The sequence below is a fragment of the Prunus dulcis genome, chromosome 6, assembly GCF_902201215.1.
Source record: "Prunus dulcis chromosome 6, ALMONDv2, whole genome shotgun sequence".
Lineage (NCBI taxonomy): Eukaryota > Viridiplantae > Streptophyta > Magnoliopsida > Rosales > Rosaceae > Prunus > Prunus dulcis.
Genome location: NC_047655.1, coordinates 4,085,668 through 4,108,548, shown reverse-complemented (window position 1 = coordinate 4,108,548; position 22,881 = coordinate 4,085,668). Strand labels below are relative to the sequence as shown.

At 38.1% G+C, this 22,881-nt stretch overlaps 4 protein-coding genes across 4 annotated transcripts; 2 read left to right on the top strand and 2 right to left on the bottom strand.

Annotated features, from left to right (window-relative positions):
* Positions 1-166: 166 nt before the first annotated feature.
* LOC117632692 ((S)-8-oxocitronellyl enol synthase CYC2) lies at positions 167-1,346 on the bottom strand. Its single transcript, XM_034366241.1, has one exon. The coding sequence runs from the start codon at positions 1,344-1,346 to the stop codon at positions 198-200; it is 1,149 nt and encodes a 382-aa protein (XP_034222132.1). The 3' UTR covers positions 167-197.
* A 1,930-nt stretch (positions 1,347-3,276) lies between these two features.
* Positions 3,277-6,764, bottom strand: LOC117631852 (vacuolar cation/proton exchanger 3-like). The gene is made up of 11 exons (XM_034365177.1): positions 6,414-6,764; positions 6,225-6,292; positions 6,090-6,118; positions 5,796-5,992; positions 5,505-5,717; positions 4,608-4,727; positions 4,369-4,485; positions 4,224-4,277; positions 4,010-4,126; positions 3,828-3,918; positions 3,277-3,719 (listed from the first exon to the last, which is right to left on the bottom strand). Exons 1-11 carry the CDS (start codon positions 6,714-6,716, stop codon positions 3,655-3,657), a joined length of 1,374 nt encoding a protein of 457 aa, XP_034221068.1. The 5' UTR covers positions 6,717-6,764; the 3' UTR covers positions 3,277-3,654.
* A 3,564-nt stretch (positions 6,765-10,328) lies between these two features.
* LOC117630118 (nudC domain-containing protein 2) lies at positions 10,329-11,989 on the top strand. Its single transcript, XM_034362866.1, has 5 exons — positions 10,329-10,482; positions 10,564-10,712; positions 10,806-10,854; positions 10,973-11,115; positions 11,684-11,989. Exons 1-5 carry the CDS (start codon positions 10,434-10,436, stop codon positions 11,768-11,770), a joined length of 477 nt encoding a protein of 158 aa, XP_034218757.1. The 5' UTR covers positions 10,329-10,433; the 3' UTR covers positions 11,771-11,989.
* Positions 11,990-13,609: 1,620 nt separating this feature from the next.
* Positions 13,610-16,313, top strand: LOC117630117 (inositol 3-kinase). The gene is made up of 2 exons (XM_034362865.1): positions 13,610-14,876; positions 15,752-16,313. The coding sequence occupies exons 1-2, from the start codon at positions 14,019-14,021 to the stop codon at positions 16,046-16,048; spliced, it is 1,155 nt and encodes a 384-aa protein (XP_034218756.1). The 5' UTR covers positions 13,610-14,018; the 3' UTR covers positions 16,049-16,313.
* Positions 16,314-22,881: the final 6,568 nt, after the last annotated feature.

Below are 22,881 nucleotides of genomic sequence, written 5' to 3'. Positions count from 1 at the left end.
CTTATGAAGAAAACAACGCGTCTGTATTATTCAATTTCCCCAAAACAACCTGTATGATCATAAAATAAGGAAACAAGAAATAGGCAGTCAACAAACGAACATGTATCGGTACAGCCTTCTACCAGTTTCATTTTTCTTGAAGGAAAAGTTTGTGGTGCTCCACACATTCAGCCACAATGCATCAAAAGCATATGCTTTTAAGGTATTAATTTTTCATCTCTCATACAATCTATCCAATACAAGATTGAATCCAGTGTTTTATACCTTACAGTAAAACCAAGCTGATCAACTTTGTTTCGGGTTCCCAATAGCTTAAACGGACAACGAAACAAGACATCCAAGAATGCCCAATTGGCCAAATCTTCCATCTCAGTTTTCATCAGCCTTTCCTTTACAACAATTTCTTTCCACACTTCTTTCTTGTCAGCCATTGCTTTCGAATACCAGAAGTCCTCCGAAAATGCATTTTCGGGTACTACTTCTAGTCCAAACTTTTCTGCAAGTGCTGTCCAGATCTCCTTCCATGTAAAACTTGGACCATTGATTGCATTGAATGACTGGCCATCAGTGGATTGTACATTTATATCATCATTGGTGGCTGCCCAAATGTGTTGTTCAGCTACTAGTCTTGCATCTGAGCCGTCAATGCAGGTCTCTTCCCAACACTTCTTTGTCCCTCCAAACACAAAGGGAAGATTCAAATGCTTACAAATGGTTCCGTAAACACATAAACTACCCATAAAGTTGTACAAAGTCCTAGAAGAACTACCAATTAACAAACCAGGCCTGTGTACAGACCAAGCTATCTTACCATCCAGCCTCTCCTTGAGCAAGTCTTCCAGCACATAGTAAAAATTGCAGCCTGCATTCACTCTCGGGCCATTCTCATTGTAGTACCGAGCTTCTGCTTCATCGAAGGGCCCCTGCAATGACACATAATGCTTCATCCCTGTCTGAAGAGAAACATGCTTCAATGCCTTGGCCATGGGGACGATGGCATTCAAGACATTGGACATCATGGCCTTGTTTTGCTCACAACACTCAATGCTATCTAACTGGTTTTGGCTTGCCCAAGTGACCCAAAACACATGAGTCACATCTTGTAACAATGAGAGCCTTTGCTGGGTTTCCAAAGGGTTTAGCAAATCACATTGGATGAAATGGAAATTTGAACATTGCTGATTCGATATGATCATCGGATTTCGAGCTATACCATAAACCTTCCATTTGGATTTTGAGATTAGCTCTTTGGCCAGCACCTTCCCAACTAGCCCTGTAACACCAAAAATGGCTGCAACATGTTCAATGCCAGCTGCCTCTGGTCTTTTAGTTTCTTCAGCTGCCATTAACACAGAAATGGAAGCTCTGTCTCAAGTTTGAGTTTGGAAGTCTTATTATATGCAAGAACTTTTCTTGGGTAGAACTTTGACCTCACTGTTTTTGAAAAGGTCTAGTGCTTGGTTAAAATCAACAACTAGAAGTATAAAATCCCCTGCTTTTGAGGGTTTCTGGCACAATTTCAAGCTTGCATTTTACGACAGAAAATAATTGAATTATAATAAGAGGCATGCTAGTTGTTTGTAATGAAGATAAGCAACATGTTTATTTAAATGGCTTCCTTTTGATGGCTGATGGCTATTTATATTGTTTATCTTTTGGCTTATGTTAGATCCATTACAAGATGCCAATTCATTGCGGCGTCAAAGCCTATTACATGGGCTAGTCAGCCGGCAGAATGTGACCCTTGCCGTTATATTGCTGGCTTTATGGTTACATTAAAGTTTTAAAATATAATATTGAGTGGTTTTGTGGTATCTAAGTTTGGCCATCATTGTGGGGCTAACGACTTTATTTTGGTAGTGAACTCACACGCTTCACACTCACGACAAGAGTTCGACTTTCATGCTTTCTCTTCTTTAAATAATCATTGATTATTGATCATAATACATTTACCATACTTTTATACTTCTACTTTCTAAACACATTTTCTGACATCGATGATTTAAGGCCTAACCTTGAGTCCTTGAGATAAGCCCCCATCTGAAAACAGAAGAAATAAATAAATAAATAAATGATTGGTGTTAGGAATAAGTGATTTTCGATAAAATGCAGTTAGAATGGTAGTTTGGAAACATAAAGACATATAAAATAGCAGTCCTTTGTGGGGAAGCGATCTCCAGACTAGACTTTTCACAAATACGTTCATTTTAATATGACATATTTAGTGTAGCAACGTTAAAAGATGCACAAAATTAGTGGGGGAAAATGTTGAAAAACTATTGCTCATTTGTTCTACAAAGTTCTAGAAAAGTCAAGAGCTCGCAATAAAAAAGTTGCATGGTGGCAAAACAAAATGAATATGGTATAATATTCTAGAAAAAGTGACTAGTGAATGGCTAAAGTGTGGCGGTGGAAGAAATCTCTAGAGCATGACTACGAACATGTGGTTTGGAGAAAGTGCCCAAGTCGATAGACCAAGGCTAAGTCGGCAAACAATCATCTATAAATAGGCATGCAACCTACAATGAAATGCGGAGTTTACAGAAAGAACTCCCAAACAATGTGGAGTCAGAAGAGCAGGTCTATTGATTTTGGAGGCCCTGTGAAAAGAGAGATGTTGAGGCTGATTTGAAACTTTCAACAACGTCGAATGAAAACTCCCCCTCCCCGTATCGATGTACTAAAAAAACCTTTTTTTATTTTTTTATTTTTATGAACTGTGATTTCAACATTCGACCTTAACTAAACTACAGAAAAAACGAGGGAACAATTGCCCTGTGTGGTCGCACAGCCCGCACAGTCCATGAGCCGGCTCTGTGTGGAGTCAACTAATATAACTCCCAATCAATGTGGGAGCAAAGAAGCTACCCAAATCTAAGCTAGTAAGCTAGCAACCTAAACTAGCTAGCTATCTAGCTAATCAACTAAAGTTGGTGGGAGTTAACCACTGCAACTAGCTATCTAGCTTATCCTATGGAAGAAGCTTGAAGACGAGCTCAAGCTAGGGCCAAATAGCCCAAACTAATATAAATTAAGCGTGATAGCCAATAAGTCAATAAGTTATGAAGGAGGTCAATTAGCATACATTAAGTTATGTATTATTCTCTTCCAATGTAATAAAATTACTTTATTTCAATTATTGTCTATTGTACTTCTTCAGCATTTAAAACCAACAAGCGGTATCAAAATAACACACATCACACTTCCTAAATTCCAACGAAAAAAAAGTAATGTGAATAATTTCCTGACATATGTTGCAATGGTAAATTATATAATGACAGTTTGTCAAACATGTGACATTTCATAGCATTTATTTAAAAAAGCAAAGTTGAACTCCAACCTAGAGTAGTTTATTTCCATGATATTATTGCCACCAAAAGAAGACATAGCTGCATTTCCCTCTGCTTCACCCACATATTTGCTTAAATATCAAATACATGCTTTCTAGTCACAGGGAGAAAAGTCAAATATTGAATATAAAAACACTTGCCAATTTGCCACCAGTTCAACCAAAATGAAGCGAACATTTTCAGGGGGGAACTTCCTTTCATTTCCAAGAGTCCTTGATTCTTGAGAAGAACACACCCCATCTCAACTCTTAACCAAAATGGATGCTTAACAGTTCTCAACTTTTATTTTGGGATGCCTAGTTAATCAAGCAACCAAGACTCCTGAGGATGGTTCAAGTACAGTTCCCAAAGTGCCCACAGTTGTTTCATCTGTCATCAAAATCCATAATGTCCTTAATTAGTATAACATAATTAATCACAAGCTTAATGTTGGTTCTTCTTAATTAGTACCTTTATAAATTGAGGGTGGATACTTACTCATGGGAATTTTGTCAACAAAAAAGCAAGCAGCAATAATAATGTAGCACAGGAAAAGAATGACCCCTTTCAGATAATGTGAAGTTCCATCCTGGACAATAACAGAAGAAGGTATTTTTCTCAGCTAAAAAAAAAAAAAAAAGAACAAAAAGTGAAACAAAGGGGGGGGATTAGGAGAAAACCTGCAATGTGAAGGCTGTGATAATTATAGTGAAAGCAAGAGAACCAGTTTCAAGGAGATTGAAATCAAGATCCATTTGGACACCCATTATCCAGGCAACAATTACACTTAAAGGGACCTGAAAAAAGAAGAAGATAGGCACTTGGGTTTTCTTATAAGAGAATTTGAAGCAAATATTTTCTCTGTTATGTGACTTGGTATACTTTAAATCTTACCACAAACATGGAAATTTGAGATGCAGAACCTAAAGCAACACCCAAAGATATGTCCTGCATACAAATCAGAGATAGGGCAATCAGATTTCAGACCAATGTAATATCTAAAAGGGAAATTAGAGTGATTTTTGTTGATGTAACATACCAACTTGTTCTTGAGAGCAAAGATGATTGATCCAGCATGTTCTGCAGCATTCCCCACAATGGGTAGCAAAATAATGCTGATGAAGGTCACAGAAATGCCCCAAGAATTTGATGCAGCCTAATTGAGGCAAAATGTATATAATTAGGTACTAATTTATGCAATAATTTATGCTTCAAAAGTCACCATCAAGGAATTTTAACCAAAAATTAGTATAATGATCAGGCCTATCTAATGTATACCTCAATTGTTCCCACAACATACTCAGACAAGAGAGCTATGATAATTGTCATACCAACCAGCCAACTGAATGCACTCCAAAATCCTATCACTGGTTTTTCTTCTTCTTCATCTTCATCTCCCTGTTCATTGGCATTGAAACAAGCTAATCACTAGCCAATATTTACAAATTGTGACTTTTATATTATTTATAAAACTAGTTTTATGTCCCAAAAAGATTGGTCTATGGACTGGTGCCTTGTTCCAGAAGGAACTCATATATATTACATATAGGCTAGTATGTGAAAGCTATGGAAACAGAGGAAATACATGGAATATGCTTTCATAATCTTCCCTTAATTTTAATTCTAATTTTCTCATATGGGTTAGGACCATAATATTGTGGAAGTCACATTATGCAAGTGAGGAAGATTGATAATTTTTGGAGTGAAATAGATTAATTTGCTCATCACCAGTAAATGGTGGTGTCGTTGAATGAGTTTGATTTAGTCTATGAGCAATGCTAGACATACCACATTTGCATATTACCTCTCTAATAGATGTGGAGTCCCCCTCTATTACAGAGGTGGTATACAATGTGGTATATAAATGTGGTATGACTAGCATTCACTGCACGGATTCCAAAAATCAAATTCTTCTAGTATAACAAATAATGTGGTGGTGAGCAAATTAGTTCATTCTCTTCATACGCCCTCGCTCTTACATTTACCTAACACCATTCACATGGCAAGATGATTGTGAGAGGAAAGCGTACACCCTGTCCAACCGATACTTTTTTTTTTTTTTTTTGTTTTGTTTAAGGAATGGATATTAATAATGATGGATTTTATTGTTAACTCATATAGACTTAATTTGTTTTTTACATTATGGATTAAACATGCTACTAAGATCACTACTACCTCTTGTGATTCAAAGAACTGGCGGTGGGTTTTCAACTGGAAGAAGATGTAGGCAACATATGCTATAAGCATAAAAATGCTGCTTATTCTAGACAACTGGAGAGTGTTGGTGGCAAAGGGATTGTTCAGCCCCGACGCATATCTGAACAACAATGGCAGCATGTGGCAAAGCAACCCCAGCAGCAGCAGGAGTGAATTCACATCAGCCTGTTTCTGTTTCAATTCAAGCCGCACAAAATTTAATTACAGCAAATTAATTAATTATAATTTAATTAATTAATTTTTGCTTACTCTATCATATCTTTGTTCCTTTTTCAGGTTGGCCAAACCCCCGCAAAGGAGAGAGGTCCCAAGCACAAGGAGGAGGTTGGAGAGAATGGAACCCAACAGAGAGTACTTCACCACGTCGATTTTGTTTTGGCGAAGGGCAAATAATGCTATTATCATCTCCGTTGCATTGCCACATGTTGCATTCAGAAGGCCTCCAACTGTAAATTTAAATCAAAATCATCATTATTCACAAAAATATTGTCATTATAAATAATTAAACATTCTAATTAATTTATAATTAACTGAGATTGTTACCTGTTGGACCAGTGAAGTAAGCAATTTGTCTGAGTTTTTTTTGGGTACATACAAAATAGGAAATAACAATGTTAGAAAAAGTTTGCACATCTATATATATATGGTAAATAATAATTAATGAGAAAAAAAATTTACTCAGTGAGGAAGCTGACACGTTCAGCAAGTGGGGTGAGTCCAAGCAAGCTCAAAGCGAAAATCCAAGGCTACATTTTGCACAAGAACAATCAAATTAATGAAAATGATCATTAATTTACAAACACAAAAAAAAAAAAAAAAATCATAAGAAAAATAAGGGAATATCAAAATAGTTTGCTTGAGACTTACTCTTCCAAAGTGATAAAAATCAGCCGCAATTGCAAGGGGAATGGCAGGGAAGAGCAGAGCAAGCTTGGTGCCAAGAACCACCTCTTGCAAATTGTTGAGCAAACTTCTGAGCATTTGGAAGCGAACATTGGAAACGAGTATCGGGTCGGACTTCTTGCGGACCATGGAGGCTGCCATGTTTTGTGGAGGTGTTCTTGATCCATTAATATTATTAGCCCACTGCTCCTTGTGATTATTGTCTAATAATGCCTTATAATTATCACTAATGATCCCATTCTCTATGTTGTTCTGTGATTCTTCCATGATAGCTAGAGACTCTCTCTTTCAGTTTCTTGACTATCTCTCTTTCTCTCTGTGAAGAAAAAAAGGGTCGTGGATATAAATAATATTAGTAGGCATGGCAACTTCCTGGAATTTTCTCGCGTTTGTTTCTATATTCTTGCATGGATACCACGTACTCAATCAGCAGGTGGAGTTACAAGCCGCGTAGCCGGATGGCAACAAAAAACATGCGCATATTCATCCACAATTCCTTGGCAAAAATGAAAATGTGGATGAATATATGCATTTTAAAAGTGTCTTAATTTGAGATAAGAGATCTTAGGTTGGAATTTTTATGACATCATTTGTGTGTTTTTGAAATCTCTCTCCTTCTAATTTAGACTTTCGTTTGTACTAAAAAAATGAAAATGAAAATGTTTTAATATTTTTTTATGGGAATAAAGGTTGAACCTGACAAATAAAATAAAACGAGATTTGACACCCTTCAATTTTGTATTACATTTGGGATTTTCGCATTAGTCCTGTGGGTTACATACATGTGAACGCAACTCAAAAGCAATTTAGGAGAGGCCCAAAACGTGGACAAAAGTATCACTACATATGAAGGTCCAATAAAAAAATAAAAAAAAATTATATATGAAGGAAATTATAGTTCAAATGGTTAAAAGTAATTATTCAAGAATTCTTCTCTCTCTCAAAATCGCTTATATACTCCAAATGAAATAAAAATTTAAGCTGACACAAATTACATGTGAAAAGAGTAAACATAGGATCAATGCCATTATTTATTAGATGATATGTTTGAACTTCCTAATGTCAGTGGATGACTATTAGAAGTGGAGGCGGCAGTCCTACGTTTTGGAAGTCTTAGGCAAAAATCTTAAATTGGGCCTTTTACTCTCTCTCTCTCTCTCTCTCTCTCTCTCTCTCTATCTATCTCTATATATATGTGAGTTTTTTTTTTGTAAGTTAAAAAATATTATATAAACTCAAATTCACAATTATAACATTAAAAAAAATCAATATGTAATTTACACAATAATTTTATAAAATGTATCAAAACATCACTTAAATATCACTCAGTTTGCATTTTTTGATTTAAAAGTATCAATTAACTTTACATAATCAAGTTTTTCTACTACATCTTTTTCAATTTCCTAATTGATTCAACTAAGTTATTTGATTTTTTTATATAGTACAAGCGATAGTCTAAACTAGAGGGGAGATTTTTTCACACACGCACAACAAAGATGTCATGTGAGTTCAAACCTAAGACCTCTTGTACAATGGCGGACTCAGAAATTTTTTAGCGGATGTGCAAAATTGATTAAGTATGAAAAATGGTCTTTTGGAATAATCATTTTCTCAAGATAATTTTTGGCGGCTTTTATTCCTTACACATCAAATAAGAAAACTTGATTTTATGGGATTTTAGTATGAAGTATATATTGACTTAATGAGCCATTATTTTTAGCCTAAATCGTATTTTGCAGTAAAACCGATTTTTCATATTTTGATTTGGTAGGAATTTGATTTTTTAGTATTTTTATTTGAATCCAAATAAGGGGTACTTCCTTATTTACATTGTAAACTTAAGTAAATGGAGTAATATAAAAATAAATTAAAGTAAAAGGACAAAGACATTTACTTAAATGTTGAAAATGGAAATAAGATAATCTGTACACCAGTTGAGCAAAGGGGCAATTTGAAACACCTGCAATAGTTTTTTCAGCGAGGGGAGGTGCAGCTGCACCTTCTTGCGCCTTAATGGATCCGCCTCTGCTCTTGTATGTAAGTCGAGGCCTTTTTTCCATTGGGCTAGACCCCGTTGGTTAATTAATTTAAACTATAAGTTAAAAAAATAATTGGATCTTTATTAAGTTTCCTTTTTTTAATTTTTAATTGAGTAATTGAGCAAGTTTTTTTTCTTCTTTTTTTACAATGAGTGGGCCTTTATTGAGTTTCCTCTTTTTAATTTTGAATTAAATAATTAGGTAAGTTTTTTATATTTACAATAATTGGTTTGGGCCTAACATAATATTTATATAATATAGTATTTATAAATAATATATATATATATATATATAGTATTATACAAATTGTAGCCGTCTCAATTTAAGGGCCTTAGACAACTGTCCTACCTGCTTGTGCCGAGGGCCTCCAGTAGAGTAACCAAAAGGTTATTAGACTTTAATTCTGAAGAAAATTATATTTGTGGATATATTTGTTTGGAGCTGATTTGTAGTAAAAGTGATTAATAGCAGCAGATTGATGTGGAAACATGCATGAATTTTATCCACACTTGGAGAGTACTGCATGCAAAGCTCTCTATTCTATCCTTTACCCTTTACCCGCCACACTTGCCAGCGGCAGTGACTCGATGACAAAATATATTTATTTAATAATATTATGTCCAATTGTCTCTTTTGGGTTTTGCATCTCCACTCAGTTTGTGTCCTTGGTTAAGCTAGCTGCTAGCTTCTATCTGCATCTTTCAGTGTGCTTCAATGGAAGCAAGCAAGCAATAACGTACTAGTCCAATGAGAGAGAGAGAAGAGAGAAGAGAGAGAGAGAGAGAGAGAGAGAGAGAGAGAGAGAGAGAGAGAGGCTAAAAGGAAGCAACAATATGTACATATGTGATGTACCCACAGAGTCCGAACTTTCGTGGAATTTTCAAGCCTTTTCCTCGAAAGGAATCAAACGGTTGTCATTTCTTTTACAGTTTGATCAAACCAAAAAAAGAAGAAGAAAAAACCCATAAACTGATTGGTCAGATATTCTTGGCCAAAAGAAAATATTGGACGAAGTTTCCTTAAAGACATAGACTCTCGTTTTTACACTCCAAAATGGAACTGGTTTGGCTAACCCATGCAAAATCAAATTAGTACTCATATCATGAAAAGCAACCCTAATGGGTCACTTTTGTACGTATTTTAGTGGTGCCATGCCATGCATATTACGACACAATTGATCATAAACTACAAACCTGTCGCTATATACTCGTTATTTATCTCATTTATGTAATTAGTGTGTATTTTTTTAAAATAAAAATAATGGGAAAGTGGATTCGAGCTCAGAACCTCCTCCCCAACATTACGAGCTATTAAACCACTTTGCTAGTTGATATATATAATTTTTTTTCATTTGATTCATGTCTTTTTTATCTTACATGTCTAATTTTTGTAGAACTCAACAATCCTTATAAGATTTTCCAAATGGTTATTATTTCCTTGTACCTACAAACTTTAGGTGGCTCAGTAGTAGCAAGATGAGCAGGGAGCAAGTTCTAAACTCGAAACTCCCTACTTTAATGTCTTATGTAAATAAAATACCTGAATTTACTTAATACGTGTGCCTATACATGTGCATTCACAATTTCATTAAATAAACGGTGGATATGGTGCCGCATTCACAATTTCAATGAATAGGTGGTGGATATGATCATATGGGAGGTGTTGAAGTTTGAGGAAGACCCAACCCAAGTTCCACAATCATAAACAGAAGGGGAAAGAATATAATAAAATGTGGCAATAATGGAAATGACGAAATTATGGTACACAAAAAAATGATTCACAAAAGTAAAGGGGAATAAACATAAAAATTCATTAATGTTAGGGTCAGTTTTAAGAATCTTCAACTTTCCGCATTAGAAGCTTCAAGAAACAAAGACAAGGAGGAAGACAAGCGCGCGAACAGAGGATCCAAAACGCAGAGCGTAAGCAAACCCTAGCGACCCAAATGGCCGAGAAATTGGCTCCAGAGAAGCGCCACAGCTTCGTTCACAATGGTAAGTCTCTTTCCTTTCACGGCTTTTGCTTTTTATTTTGGTTTGCGTGACTGAAATTTGTGTGCGGATTGAAATTCTTAGGTCAGAAGGTGTTTGAATGGGACCAAACCCTAGAGGAGGTGAACATGTACATAAATCTGCCCCAAAATGTTCCTTCAAAGCAATTTTTTTGCAAAATCCAGTCGAAGCACGTCGAAGTCGGCATCAAAGGCAATCCTCCCTACCTCAATGTAAGTAATTCAGTTCCATTTGATTTATTTCCTTGAAAAATGAAGTTTTTGATAGGTGGTTTCAACGGTGCTTTTCGTATGCGGATTGTACAGCATGATCTTACTAGCCCAGTGAAGACAGACTGTTCTTTCTGGACAATAGGTAATTAGTGTTAGTTTTCTTTTTCCCCTTATATTCTCTGTTTTTTTTTTTTTTTTTTTAATTTCTTCATAAATTTGAATTATGCTGATTTTTTTTTTAAAAATAAATATTTTGGTAGAGGATGATATAATGCACATTACACTGCAAAAGAGGGACAAAGGGCAGACATGGGCTTCACCTATAGTGGGGGACGGTCAGCTAGATCCTTACTCCACTGACCTTGAGCAGAAGCGCCTCATGCTTCAGAGATTTCAAGAAGAGGTGAGTTACACTTATGCATCTTATTCTCGTTGTATGGAATTATGTTTTAGTGTTTTAATTGATGAACTGAATGTGAAGCTAGCTGATAATCTTACTGTTACTAATGATTAACAGATAGTGCTTGCTAAGTGCAACTAATATTGTTAGGTGGTTTTACTAGGATTTCTTTAATTAACATGTGGCAGTTTTATCGTTAATTGTGCCCAAGATTCCGCATATATTGCATTTTACTCGTCAGGAAGAGATGAGAACGTTTTTCGCATGATTTTCCCTATATACAGTAGTTTTGTCTAACTAGAGGTTCAAAATTAGCCTTCTGATTTTCTATTGATAAGAAATGTTGATGCAGGATCTTAAAGGGCATTAGATGTAATTATTTGTTCCTGACATCTTCCATTTGGTTGTTGGTTTTGGCCTACAAATTAGTTTTATTCTAGTTATCTTAAACAGAAAAGGGCTCTTTTATGGAAATGAATTTGTACAGATCAAATGAACCTTAACCAAAGTTGCCCTTATATGACTTTCCTGGTCATATAGTTTGTGATTATTTTTTTTTGGTCCTGTGCAGAACCCTGGTTTTGACTTTTCACAAGCCCAGTTCAATGGAGGCTGCCCTGATCCGAGGACCTTTATGGGTGGCATCCGCTCTGATTGATGAGCTTGGTATGCTGCATTAGTTGCCTGCATTAGCCTGGTATAGCATCCTGACCAACATCTAGTAAATAAGACAATTTGATTAGCTGGCCAACTAGGCTTCATGCAATCTCTGTACGAACTTCAATACTACTTACAGTCTGTTGTTTCTTGTTTATAACTGTAAAGTAACCAACCTAGATTTTATGCAATTCATCTTCCAGTGTCTGCTTCCCCACTTTACTGCAATGACACTGCCAAATCCATCTCTTTTTATGTTATAAATGCAATTAAAAGAGGTAAAGAAGTTTGCGAATATCTAGTACCCAATACTTGGAAGAAGTTGGAGTTTGCATTCTTTCAGCAGACATGTTTTATCATATAGTAAATGCCCCCGCCCCCCCCTGCTCTGTTGTGAAAATTTAAAGTTAGCAACATGAGAATGTTGGGCATTGAATCAATCCTGTAAATATATGTTTAGATTTGATTTGGAAGGTTCGAAAATAAAGATGAAATTGCCAGGGTTGGAAAGCCTGTACCTTTTAGTTTTAAAAAGTGACCAAAGGAGAAGAAGAAAAACACCATCTTCAACTCTCTGAAAAAGAGTGGCCCGAAAAGGATGTGCTCCACTTTTTTTCTTTTCTTTTCCTTTTATTGTTTAATGTGGGTCTCAAATGGTTTACTTTAGAGTCAGAGATAGCGTTTGGAGTTCGAATAAGAATCGTATTCTAAAGTAGTGCAATTTGTGACACGCTAGGCCATTTCAGAGGGTTGTAAGTGATCTGGAATCACATTCCCAGTCCCCTCGTTGGATGATAGCTATTAGCAAACACCTGATGGATGTTCTGTTATGATTACCGCTTTATGCTCTGCTTAGTTAGCACTTTAGTACAAGTATTTTTTGAATATTTTCCGGGAGCTCCTACAAAGGGAGTTCTTCCATGGGGTGGTCCTAAAGTGGTGAGCTCGTCCATTAGGACCGTGATACTTAAATTTGGCCTGTTAATAATGGCTGTCCTAGCAGGGTCTCAATGATGTTCTTGCTCGAACCTAAGTTAAATTCTGCTTGATTATTGAGCGGGTCTTCTATGCACAATATCTTGCACAAAGGACCGATTTCTGTGATTTGAAATACACAGATGTGGTGTTAGCTAAAGACTCTTTGATGCCAAAGTTAGAATAAGTAATCTATAGTGATACTGTTTGATGCCAAAGAATAAGTAATGAATAGTGATATTGTAGAGTCGCAACATAAGTGACCTTGAGAATGAGGTTGTACTTTTGGATTGTTACAAAGACTTTTCTCTTCTTGTTTTGACACTTAGTAGAGCTTTTAGGCATTGTTTAGTGGCTTGGCGTGAACGGAATTGGAATCATGTCTAAATCAGTCTTTATGAGTCTCATCCTTGTAAGACACAATATATTGACATGTTGTCCAATTTAGTAAACTAAATCCTAGGACACTGCTTCCCTCCTTACCTGGAAGGAGGCATTCTTACATGTCAAACTGTGATTAGTAGGGATGTAGGAGTTTCTTGAGGAGGCAAGTATTTTTCTAAATCCCAGAGTTTATAAGTTTGACAGAAGGAGAACAGGGCAGTACTCCAATCTATTTGAAATAGGATGTCTTAGGGTTCTTCTTGAAGCGTTTGTGTTGTTGGGCCTAGTATATTGAGTCCTTCTTTGTACCATTGGGCTTTATAATGTCAAGCTTGGACCCAAAAAGAGAATTTAATCTAAGATGACAGTAATGATTTTTAATATCTAAGAAATTAATAAGTTTTCGAACCCAAAAAAAAAGAAAAAAAGAAATTAATTAATAAGTATAAATTTTGAATAAACAAATCATAGTGGCAATTCCGGATGGTCCCAATTCCGCAAATCAAAGTAAGCAAAGGACGGAGGAGAGGCCATCACCGACAACAGTCAGCTTCCTCCCCCAACCCATTGATCTCTCCATCCATGCACACTATAAATATGTTTTTCAATTCCTCTCCATCTTTCCCTCTCTCTCATATCATCTCTATATTCTGGTGCGCATTGCGCGTCTTCTTCCTAGCGACACCTGCACGTACAATTTGCCAACCCAAACCCAACTTTGTCACCCAACTTTGTCTTCATTCTGCGCCCATCGTCATCTCTTAAATATCTCTCTCTCTCTGTCTCTCTCTCTCCTCATTTCTTCAATGGCGCCTCTCAAACCCTAACTTCTTTCTTCTTCCCGATGATCCTGAAATCACACAATCGAATCCCAACCCACCAAACCCCACATGGTTCGAGACCGAAACCAACCCAATTCCACTCACCGAGTGCTAGTCTCCGGCAACTATTGCCACGACGTTCTCATCAAGGACGGCGTCGTTTTGGCCGAGACTCTCGGTGGGGCAGCCTCTTTCATCTCCAACGTCTTCGATGGCCTCTCCGTTCCCTACAATCTGGTCTCCAAAGTCGGCTCCGACTTCGCTTACTCGGTTCCTCGTGACCCCATTGTTGTACCCAATTGCAAAACCACTCTGTTCCACGCGCATTTCGATTCGGGCGTCGACGGCGACGGCCGCCAGGACCGGGTTCTGAAACGGGTCAGCTCCTGCGACCCGATTAAGCCCTCGGATCTCCCCGAATCCAGGTTTGATTTCGGAATGGCGGTCGGGGTCGGAGGGGAGGTCACGGTCGAGACGATGGAGAAGCTGCTTGAGATTTGCAACACTGTGTTTGTGGACATCCAGGCTCTGATCCGAGCTTTCGATGGCGTCAATGGGACTGTGAAGCATGTGGCTTTGAAAGAGAGTGGTTTCTTCCACCTATTGCCGCGAATTGGGTTCTTAAAGGCATCGGCGGAAGAGGCCTTGTTCATGGAGGTTGAGGAGGTGAGGAAGCTCTGCTGTGTTGTTGTGACGAACGGGAGGCGTGGGTGTAGAGTGTATTGGAGAGATGGGGAAGTGGAAGTTGGGCCTTTTCCGACGAACCAGGTTGATCCGACGGGTGCCGGAGACAGTTTCTTAGGTGGGTTTGTTGCTGGGCTTGTTAATGGGTTAACTGTGCCTGATGCTGCATTGCTTGGGAACTTGTTTGGGTCATTGACTGTTGGGCAAATTGGACTGCCCAAGTTCGATTTCAGATTGCTACAGGTTTGTCTCACTTGTCCTTACAAATAATCTCTCGCTGATTGCTTTAGTTTTATTTAGTTGATGTATGGCTGCTTAGCTTTGATGCCGCTACTATCGTCTCGAAAGTTTGGTATAGGTGAAATCTTATATGCGATTTATGATTTTGGTACTGATGGTATTTTGACATGATAGAATTGATAAATTTTGCTCTGAAATATAGAGTTGATAATAATTTCTGAAAACAAGGCATCACTCTGTGTGGGTATTGAGTTTTATGTAGATGAGAGGTGTTGATCACATGTTCAGGTATGGATTCAAGTAGCTCCGAACATTGTAGTTTACCAACAGTTGTAGTTGATGGATGGAGATCCATAGGTTGTATTGTGCAGTATGCAACACTTAACCTTGCATGTTGTTATTCTGTTGGAGATGTGACTTGATGTTCTTTAGTGTGTGTCATGAAATATTTTGCTCTGGTAAACGAGATGCTACTTCTCATAATAGTCATGAGGTATAAAGTTCTTCTGGACAAGTCCTACAGGAAGATGTATATGGAATTTTTTCATAAGCACTTCAAAACATTTACAGTATTTTACATGCCATACTAACTTCTTTGTTCCGCTATTGGCAATTTTGTACAAGCTGAAAATTTGTAAACATTGTCGTAGTGCAATGGTTATTGTGAAACATGAGAATAAGGGCATCACTAAATAGAGTGACTATGATTAAGTAAGAAGGGCACAAGGTTCATTATGTGGTTCTATATGTGCTCAAATTTATTCTGTTTTGGATTTTCATCTCCTTTATGTAACTATTAACTGATTGTTTCCATAGTGAACTGAGAATGTTCTCTTTTAGAAATATCTCATTGTTTGCGCTCTCCTTTTATCTTCCAGAGAGCTCGGGAAGAGGTGCAGAGAAGAAAAATGCAGTGTGTTAACTGTTATGAAAGCAAAGATGACAAGTTTAGGTTTATGAACGCAGCAGGACATGAACAATTTCATGCATCTCTTGGAGTAGCTAAGCAGACAACAAAATGCCTTGCTCATGAACCTCAATGGAATCTGCCAAGTTCTCCTCCCAAATCCACAGAGCAGGTTGTCCTCTGTCAATACACGACACAGTCTAAATCGTTAACTGGCTCTGTCTACGAGGAGGCAATTAAAACAGTCGACGTTGAAAGTAAACCGTGAATCTTGACAGTGTGGCAGGCAAATCTCCCCATCCATATCTTATGGTGTATCAAATAATGTGTAATGTATAAATCTATTTGCATGGGGTAGGCTGCGATTGCAACATTTCTGATCCCAGATGCTTGTATCTTTACTCTTTAGATCAATGTAGAACAGTAAAAATGAAAAATGCTTTCATTGAAAGAGAGAAGTTTTCACTGTTCGTAAAAGACAAGAAAAATGTGCTCAACTTATCCATCTGGTTGCAATAACAATGGTTTCTGCATGTTTTTACTTGGCAAGTGTCTCTTATAAGAGCAACTCCACCCATAAGAGCATGTCCACCGCAGCTCTTCTAGCCAGGGCAAGAGGCCCATTTCTTCACTTTTGGACCTCCAGCGCAGTGCCTGCAGCCTGGGCAAGTCCTGGGTCCCACCAGCCTGGGCAAGCCCAAGGGCAGATTTTGCCTGGGCTTCAGCCCGAGTTTGCTGATGTCAGTGGTGATGTCACGCTGACATCAGCGAGTCAAAAAAATTGAAAAAAAAGGAAAAAAAAATCAAATTTTTTTTTAAAAAAACAAAAAAAAAATTATGGATGTTTTCCCTATAAATACATAACAATTTTATTCACTTTCCCTATAAATACATAACAAGTTTATATTTTGTTGCATATATTTTTTTTTATCTTTAAACCATTAATTTTGATAATCTTTTGTAATTAAATTTTTGGATAATATTTTTGGTTGTCACGTGTCCATTATTTTTCAGAAAAGATTTTCGGATGAGAATCTCGATTGCCACGTGTCTTATTCCAGATAAAATTTTCGGATATTCATTAAAAAAAATTATAATCTCAGATTTCAGATAACATTTTCACCCTCTAAAATTGTACCACGTGTCCCATGTCAGATAAGATTTTCAGATATTTAAAAAAAAATTATAATCTCATATTTCAGATAAGATTTTCACCCTCTAAAATTGTGCCACGTGTCATCTCTGTCAGATAAGATTTTCAGATATTTTTTAAAAATTATAATCTCATATTTCAGATAAGATTTTCATCCTCTAAAATTGTGCAACGTGTCATCTCTATCTTCTGAATCCCTCTATAAAACTACACCATCAACTCATACCTCTCACACCATCTCTTATCTATTCCTTCATTTCTCAGATTTTACAAAACACATTCTACTCTCAATGTCAAACTTGAGGAGGGTGTTAGAGAGGCAACAGAAAGAAAGGGAAGAAATCCGGCGTAGACGTGCTGAAGAAGATCGGGACGCCGATGAAGAAGAGGAACAAATGCTTGCAGTAGCGGTGTGTATGCTTAATCAATCAAGGCAACACCGTCGTCCTCGTGCCCCAAATGTGGACAGACGTAGAGAGTCTCGGGGTAAGAATCTCTTGGAGGATTACTTTATCCCAAATTCGTTATATCCTGCTCATAAGTTTCGAGAGAGATATAGAATGCAGCCACATTTGTTTCAAAAAAATCATGCATGATATTTGTAATTACGACACATACTTCATTCAAAAGCATGATGCTGTTGGAGTTTTGGGTCTTATCCCGGAGCAAAAACTTACAGCTGCTTTGTGGATGCTTGCTTATGGGGCATCTGCAGAGCAGGTGGATGAGATTGCAAGGATGGGAAAATCAACTATCCTAGAGTGTTTGGTGAGATTCTGTGATGCAGTGGAAAATTTGTACACGAGGGAGTACCTTCGCAAACCCACGCCGAGGGACCTGCAAAGGTTGCTACAAAAAGCAGAGGCTCGAGGTTTCCCAGGCATGATTGGAAGCATTGATTGCATGCACTGGCAGTGGAAGAATTGTCCTACTGCTTGGCAAGGAGAGTACGGGAATCGAAAGGGCCAAAAAAGTATAATTTTGGAGGCCGTAGCTTCATTCGACTGTTGGGTTTGGCATGCCTTCTTTGGGGTTGCCGGATCTCAGAATGACCTCAATGTCCTTGGTCAATCCCCGGTGTTCGACGAGGTATTGCGAGGTCATTCCCCCCAGGTCACGTACCAAATCAACAATACCGTATACTCTGGTGCGTACTACCTTGCCGACGGAATTTATCCTAGGTGGACGACATTCGTGAAAACAATTCCGAATCCCCAATCCGAGAAGGAAAGAAGCTTTGCTTCCTTTCAAGAAGGTTACAGGAAAGACGTGGAAAGGTGTTTTGGTATCTTGCAAGCTCGTTGGGCAATTATCAGGGGTGCTGCTCGGATGCTAGACGAGGAGGTGTTGAGGAGTATTATGATGACTTGCATCATCCTCCACAACATGATTGTGGAGGATGAGTATGACTACGATGCTCCAGAGGTGTTTGAACCCGATCCCATGAACACGGCATTGACAAGAATATATGAAAGGCCGATGGGACCAAATGGACTACCAATGGAGCCCGAACCGTTAGTTCGGGATGGTCGATTCAACAACCCCATGATTGATCGTTATGAAGAAATGCAATCTTCATATGTTCACGAGAGACGTCAAGTTGACTTGATCGAGCACTTGTGGGAGATGAAAGGCAATCACAATGGATGAAGTCAAGATTAGTGCTTTGTTTGGAATTATGCTTTGTTTTTAATTATGCTTTATTTTGTGTGTGTTGTTTTTTTGGAATTAATGCTTTGTTTTTTATTATTATTATGCTTTTGTGTATGGTTTGTTTTGTGTGTTGTTTGCAATAAATTAAGGTTTGATTTTAATTAATCTTTGTTTTGATGCTCAAATGTTTTTAATAAATAGTCATATTATTTAATGCTTTTTTTATTTAATGAAAAGGAAACAATACAACAAATTAAAGGATAATACAACAATACAACAATACAACAATACAACAATACAACATATGGCAAAGGTGTTTCAATACAACCTAATGGTTTTCATCATTTAACCAATCCGTATTGCTAGGTCCGTCGTCATGGAAAAGTTTTCTTCTCATCACATCCCTTCGTCTATGCTTCCAATATGCCTTTGTTTCAGGAGACATATGGCTCGTATCCATGGCCATGATTTTCATCTCTTTATCATCCATGTCTTTTTCTTGTGCATGCTGCTGTTGAATTGCAAATGTTTCCTCTCGTGCCTTGTCCACTTCATCTCTTTTCAAGTCTCTCTCAATTCTTAGTGAGGTGTTCTTAGCTATTTGCTCCAATAATTGTATACATTCATTGTTCGAAGTGCCCCCTCTCTTGGCCTTTGCCGCCTTTCTCCCAATCGGTCTCGGCGGACGTGGGAGTGGTGACTCCTTTTCCATTGGGGAGTCCAATGGCGAATTGGTTGATGGTGAATCGTGGAGCGGCGTCTCATTCAACACAACCGAAGGACCGGTGGGAATAATTTTAACAATCCTTCACAACTTCCCAACATTGGAAATGCACGAAACTTTTTTTGCCTTGCCCCATGTGACACGACCCAACCCAATTTCCGCTTTGGAATTCGGGTCAAGCCCTGTGCGTGTCCGACACCTGGCAAATGTCGGGCACAATGACCTCTTTACCCTTTCTGCTAATAAATACTGTTAAAGCTTTCCTTAGACTCTTGCTGAAAATTCGGCAGAGTCTCCCCTGTATTCGTCTAAACCCAAAATTATTCCACCTGTCAAACAAACTGATAAAACCACACCAACTGCCAGAATAGGGTAACTAACATATTCCTCAATTCTGGTTATCGACTATAACCAGATATCAGAGCAGTTACTAATTAATTACAAGACTTTAGGTAAATTACAATAAAAACCTACATTTCGGAAGTAGTTTGGAAGCTGGAAGTAGGCCTGGTGGTGGATTCCTGCGCTCTCAACTGCCTGGGGGGCGCAAAACATTTCAAAGTGTGAGTGGACCAAAAATAAAGTTCTGGGAAACTGTATATGAACATAAATAACCCCCACAGTAAAAACATAATATTCATAAGAAAACTGAATCTGTAAACTGTACTTGAGTTATGATAAGTCCAAAGCATTTAGGTAAACATATATATATACAGTTATACACACAGAAGTATAAGCTGCTCGATATTAAGAAACTCAAATAAAATCACTGAAATCAATATTCGCATAATTGCACTGAAATTCCTTTAAAGTTACCAACTGGGTGTACCCTTTTAATTCCGTCAATTCCTGGTATCCGTCAATTCCTGGTATCCGTCAATTCCTGGTAACCGTCAATTCCTCTGTTAATCCGTCAATTCCCCTGGCAGGTCTCGGGCGTCACACAGGCTACCCGAGCCGCAAACTGGCGAAATCAGGGGACTATGATCAGGCTGACCCGCCGGCAGGTCCTCGAGGACACGAAGTCAGCTCGAGTCGCTCAGGCAGGATACAGGGGACCGTAGTCAGCCTGATCCGCTATCCTGGCAGGTCTCGGGGACATAAGTCTGCCGAGCCGCAATCCTGGCAGGTCTCGGGACACCAAGTCTGCCGAGCCGCAAATCCTGGCACTCACGGTCCGAGCGTCCCCGAAACTCGTGAGGCAAATGTCAAGTGCACTGACGTAACGGGAAATAACCTGGATGTCCGTAGACATCATCATATCCGAAGGCAACATAAACCGAAGGCAACATAAACCGAAGGCAACATAAACCGAAGGCAACCTGGATGTCCGTAGACATCGTTTTATTTGACGGCAACCTGTTTCTGTAACTGGGTACCCACATTGGTTTAAGAACAATATATATATATAAACTGCTGAGAAAATGTAATATAAACAGAGAATAATATTTCTGAAAAATCTGTTGAATAACTGCATCTGTAATTCATCTATAGCTGTGCTGCCCCAAGAAAAGAGAAAACTTCTGAAAAGACTGATAAATAGCTGACTTTTGTTAAATCGGAAACTATACTGCTATTTAATCTGATGTAAATCTCAAACTCCTCTTTTTGTAAAAATTCTCTGAAATCTGATAATTTAACTGTATTCGTAATGCTACTGCTATTTGTTATAAAAAGCTCAAGATCTGCTGCTCATATAATCTCAATACTGTATATAACTCAAAGTATTTAGCTGCATAAATCATGCTCAAAACTTGTAGAAATACTTATTCCATATCAAATAATGTAATTCATTTGCATAAAATCCTTTATAAAAGAAAGGTCCACTCACCACAGGTCCGAGCTAGCTGGACCTCTTGAAGGTCCCTCCTGTGGTTTAGTTTGGCCTCTGGTGCCTCACATGACTGATTTGGTGTCCAGATGAGGGAGAAACTGAGGTTGGAAAATCGGCCAAAACTGCTGCGTTTTCCAGCAGTTTCCAGCGGCTCCAGCAGGGCGGCGGACAGGCTGAGGTTGATGGCGGGAGCTGGCCGGTGCTGCTGGGTCCGTTCCGGAGGGTCGGGGTGGCTTGGAAGGTGGCTGCCCTTTTGGTTTTTCTGAACTATCGGAGGGAGCCGGTGCTGCTGGGTCCGTTCCGGAGGGTCGGGGTGGCTTGGAAGGTGGCTGCCCTTTTGGTTTTTCTGAACTATCGGAGGGAGAGAGAGAGAGAGAGAGAGAGAGAGTGTGTGTGTGTGTGTGAGTGCTCGAACCAGAAGAAGGAGAGAAAAATAGAGAGAGTTCGGGTACTGTAGCGGTACTGTAGCAATAAGAAATTCAAAATTCCTTCTCGGTCAAGAAGTCAACTTGTCCCCCCTCTTAAAAGATGTGAGGACAAAGTCGTCTTTCCGCTAGAATAAATTAATACTAATTTTAGGATATTTTGTTTTGGGTTATTACACCATGGCACCGAACCACATTTGTGCTTGTATGATCTATTAAAAATAAATAATTGAAAGTGCAAGAAAAAAAAATTATTATGCAAGAAAATTAAACTAATTTGAAATGCAACAATAAAATTGATTATGCAAGAAAATATAGACAAATTGGACATGCAAAAAGAAAAAAAAAATTATGCAAGAAAAAGAAATAGAATATGCCAAAAAAAAAAAGTTACATTAAATTGATGAAAATGGTATTATAAATATTTTACCTCATCGGATAGATTTTGACCGCTTCGAATGTTCTCCCTTGCTTTTGTCAAGGCATTTCTCCATTTGCCTAACTCTTTATTCAGAAGTTTTCATCTACTAGACAACGTCATTTCGGTCCGAATGGAACCCGATCTTTGACAAAATTCTCTATGAATTTTGCTCCACATATGATGGAACTTCATCTCATTGCCCGTGATAGGGTCATGACTAATGTTCACCCAAGAGTGACACAACGCAATATCTTCCTGAGTTGACTACGAGTCCCCGGTTTCGACAGAAGATGCCATTTGTTTTTTTTTGTTTTTATACAAATGGAAAGTAGTAGAAAAATGTGAGTGGAGGGTAAAAAATATTGGAAGGAGAAGAGTTTGTATGGAGAATTGGTGTGGGAAGTGAAAAATGTGAGTGGAGAGTAAGAAATATTGGAAGGAGAATAGTTTGTATGGAGAATTGGTGAGGAAAGTGAATAATGTGAGTGGAGAGTAAAAAATATTGGGGATGGAGAAGAATTGTATGAAGATTTTATGTGGAAAGTAAATAAAATGGTTAAGTATTTATAGGGAAAAAATACAGAATTTTTTGGTATTTTTTTAAAAAAATTTCAGAATTTTTCAGAATTTTTTTGCAATTTTTTTAGCAAAAAAAACGAGGACCGTCGGATTTCTGGAAAAAAAACCATCGGAGCGTTCGCGTCGCAACATGTGGCACTTGCCCGTTGGGTGCTGTCAGGGCTGACGTCAGCGCGCGGAGTTCATATTTTTTTAACCGTTGGCGCGTGTAATTCACACCCCAACGGTAAAAAAAATTTAAACTCTCGTGCGCTGACGTCAGCATGGCGTCATCCAACTCGGGCTGAAGTTGCCCTTGGGCCTGCCCGGGCT

Excerpts from the sequence above, each read along its gene's own strand:
- LOC117630117 (XM_034362865.1), top strand. The coding sequence starts at position 14,019 with ATGGTTCGAGACCGAAACCAACCCAATTCCACTCACCGAGTGCTAGTC. Across the intron at positions 14,877-15,751 it reads TCGATTTCAGATTGCTACAG|AGAGCTCGGGAAGAGGTGCA; the intron begins GTTTGTCTCACT and ends TTTATCTTCCAG.
- LOC117631852 (XM_034365177.1), bottom strand. The coding sequence starts at position 6,716 with ATGGAAGAATCACAGAACAACATAGAGAATGGGATCATTAGTGATAAT. Across the intron at positions 5,718-5,795 it reads AGGAACAAAGATATGATAGA|AAACAGGCTGATGTGAATTC; the intron begins GTAAGCAAAAAT and ends GAATTGAAACAG. Across the intron at positions 4,486-4,607 it reads ATGTTGTGGGAACAATTGAG|GCTGCATCAAATTCTTGGGG; the intron begins GTATACATTAGA and ends TGCCTCAATTAG.
- LOC117630118 (XM_034362866.1), top strand. The coding sequence starts at position 10,434 with ATGGCCGAGAAATTGGCTCCAGAGAAGCGCCACAGCTTCGTTCACAAT. Across the intron at positions 10,483-10,563 it reads CCACAGCTTCGTTCACAATG|GTCAGAAGGTGTTTGAATGG; the intron begins GTAAGTCTCTTT and ends TGAAATTCTTAG. Across the intron at positions 10,855-10,972 it reads CTGTTCTTTCTGGACAATAG|AGGATGATATAATGCACATT; the intron begins GTAATTAGTGTT and ends ATATTTTGGTAG.
- LOC117632692 (XM_034366241.1), bottom strand. The coding sequence starts at position 1,346 with ATGGCAGCTGAAGAAACTAAAAGACCAGAGGCAGCTGGCATTGAACAT.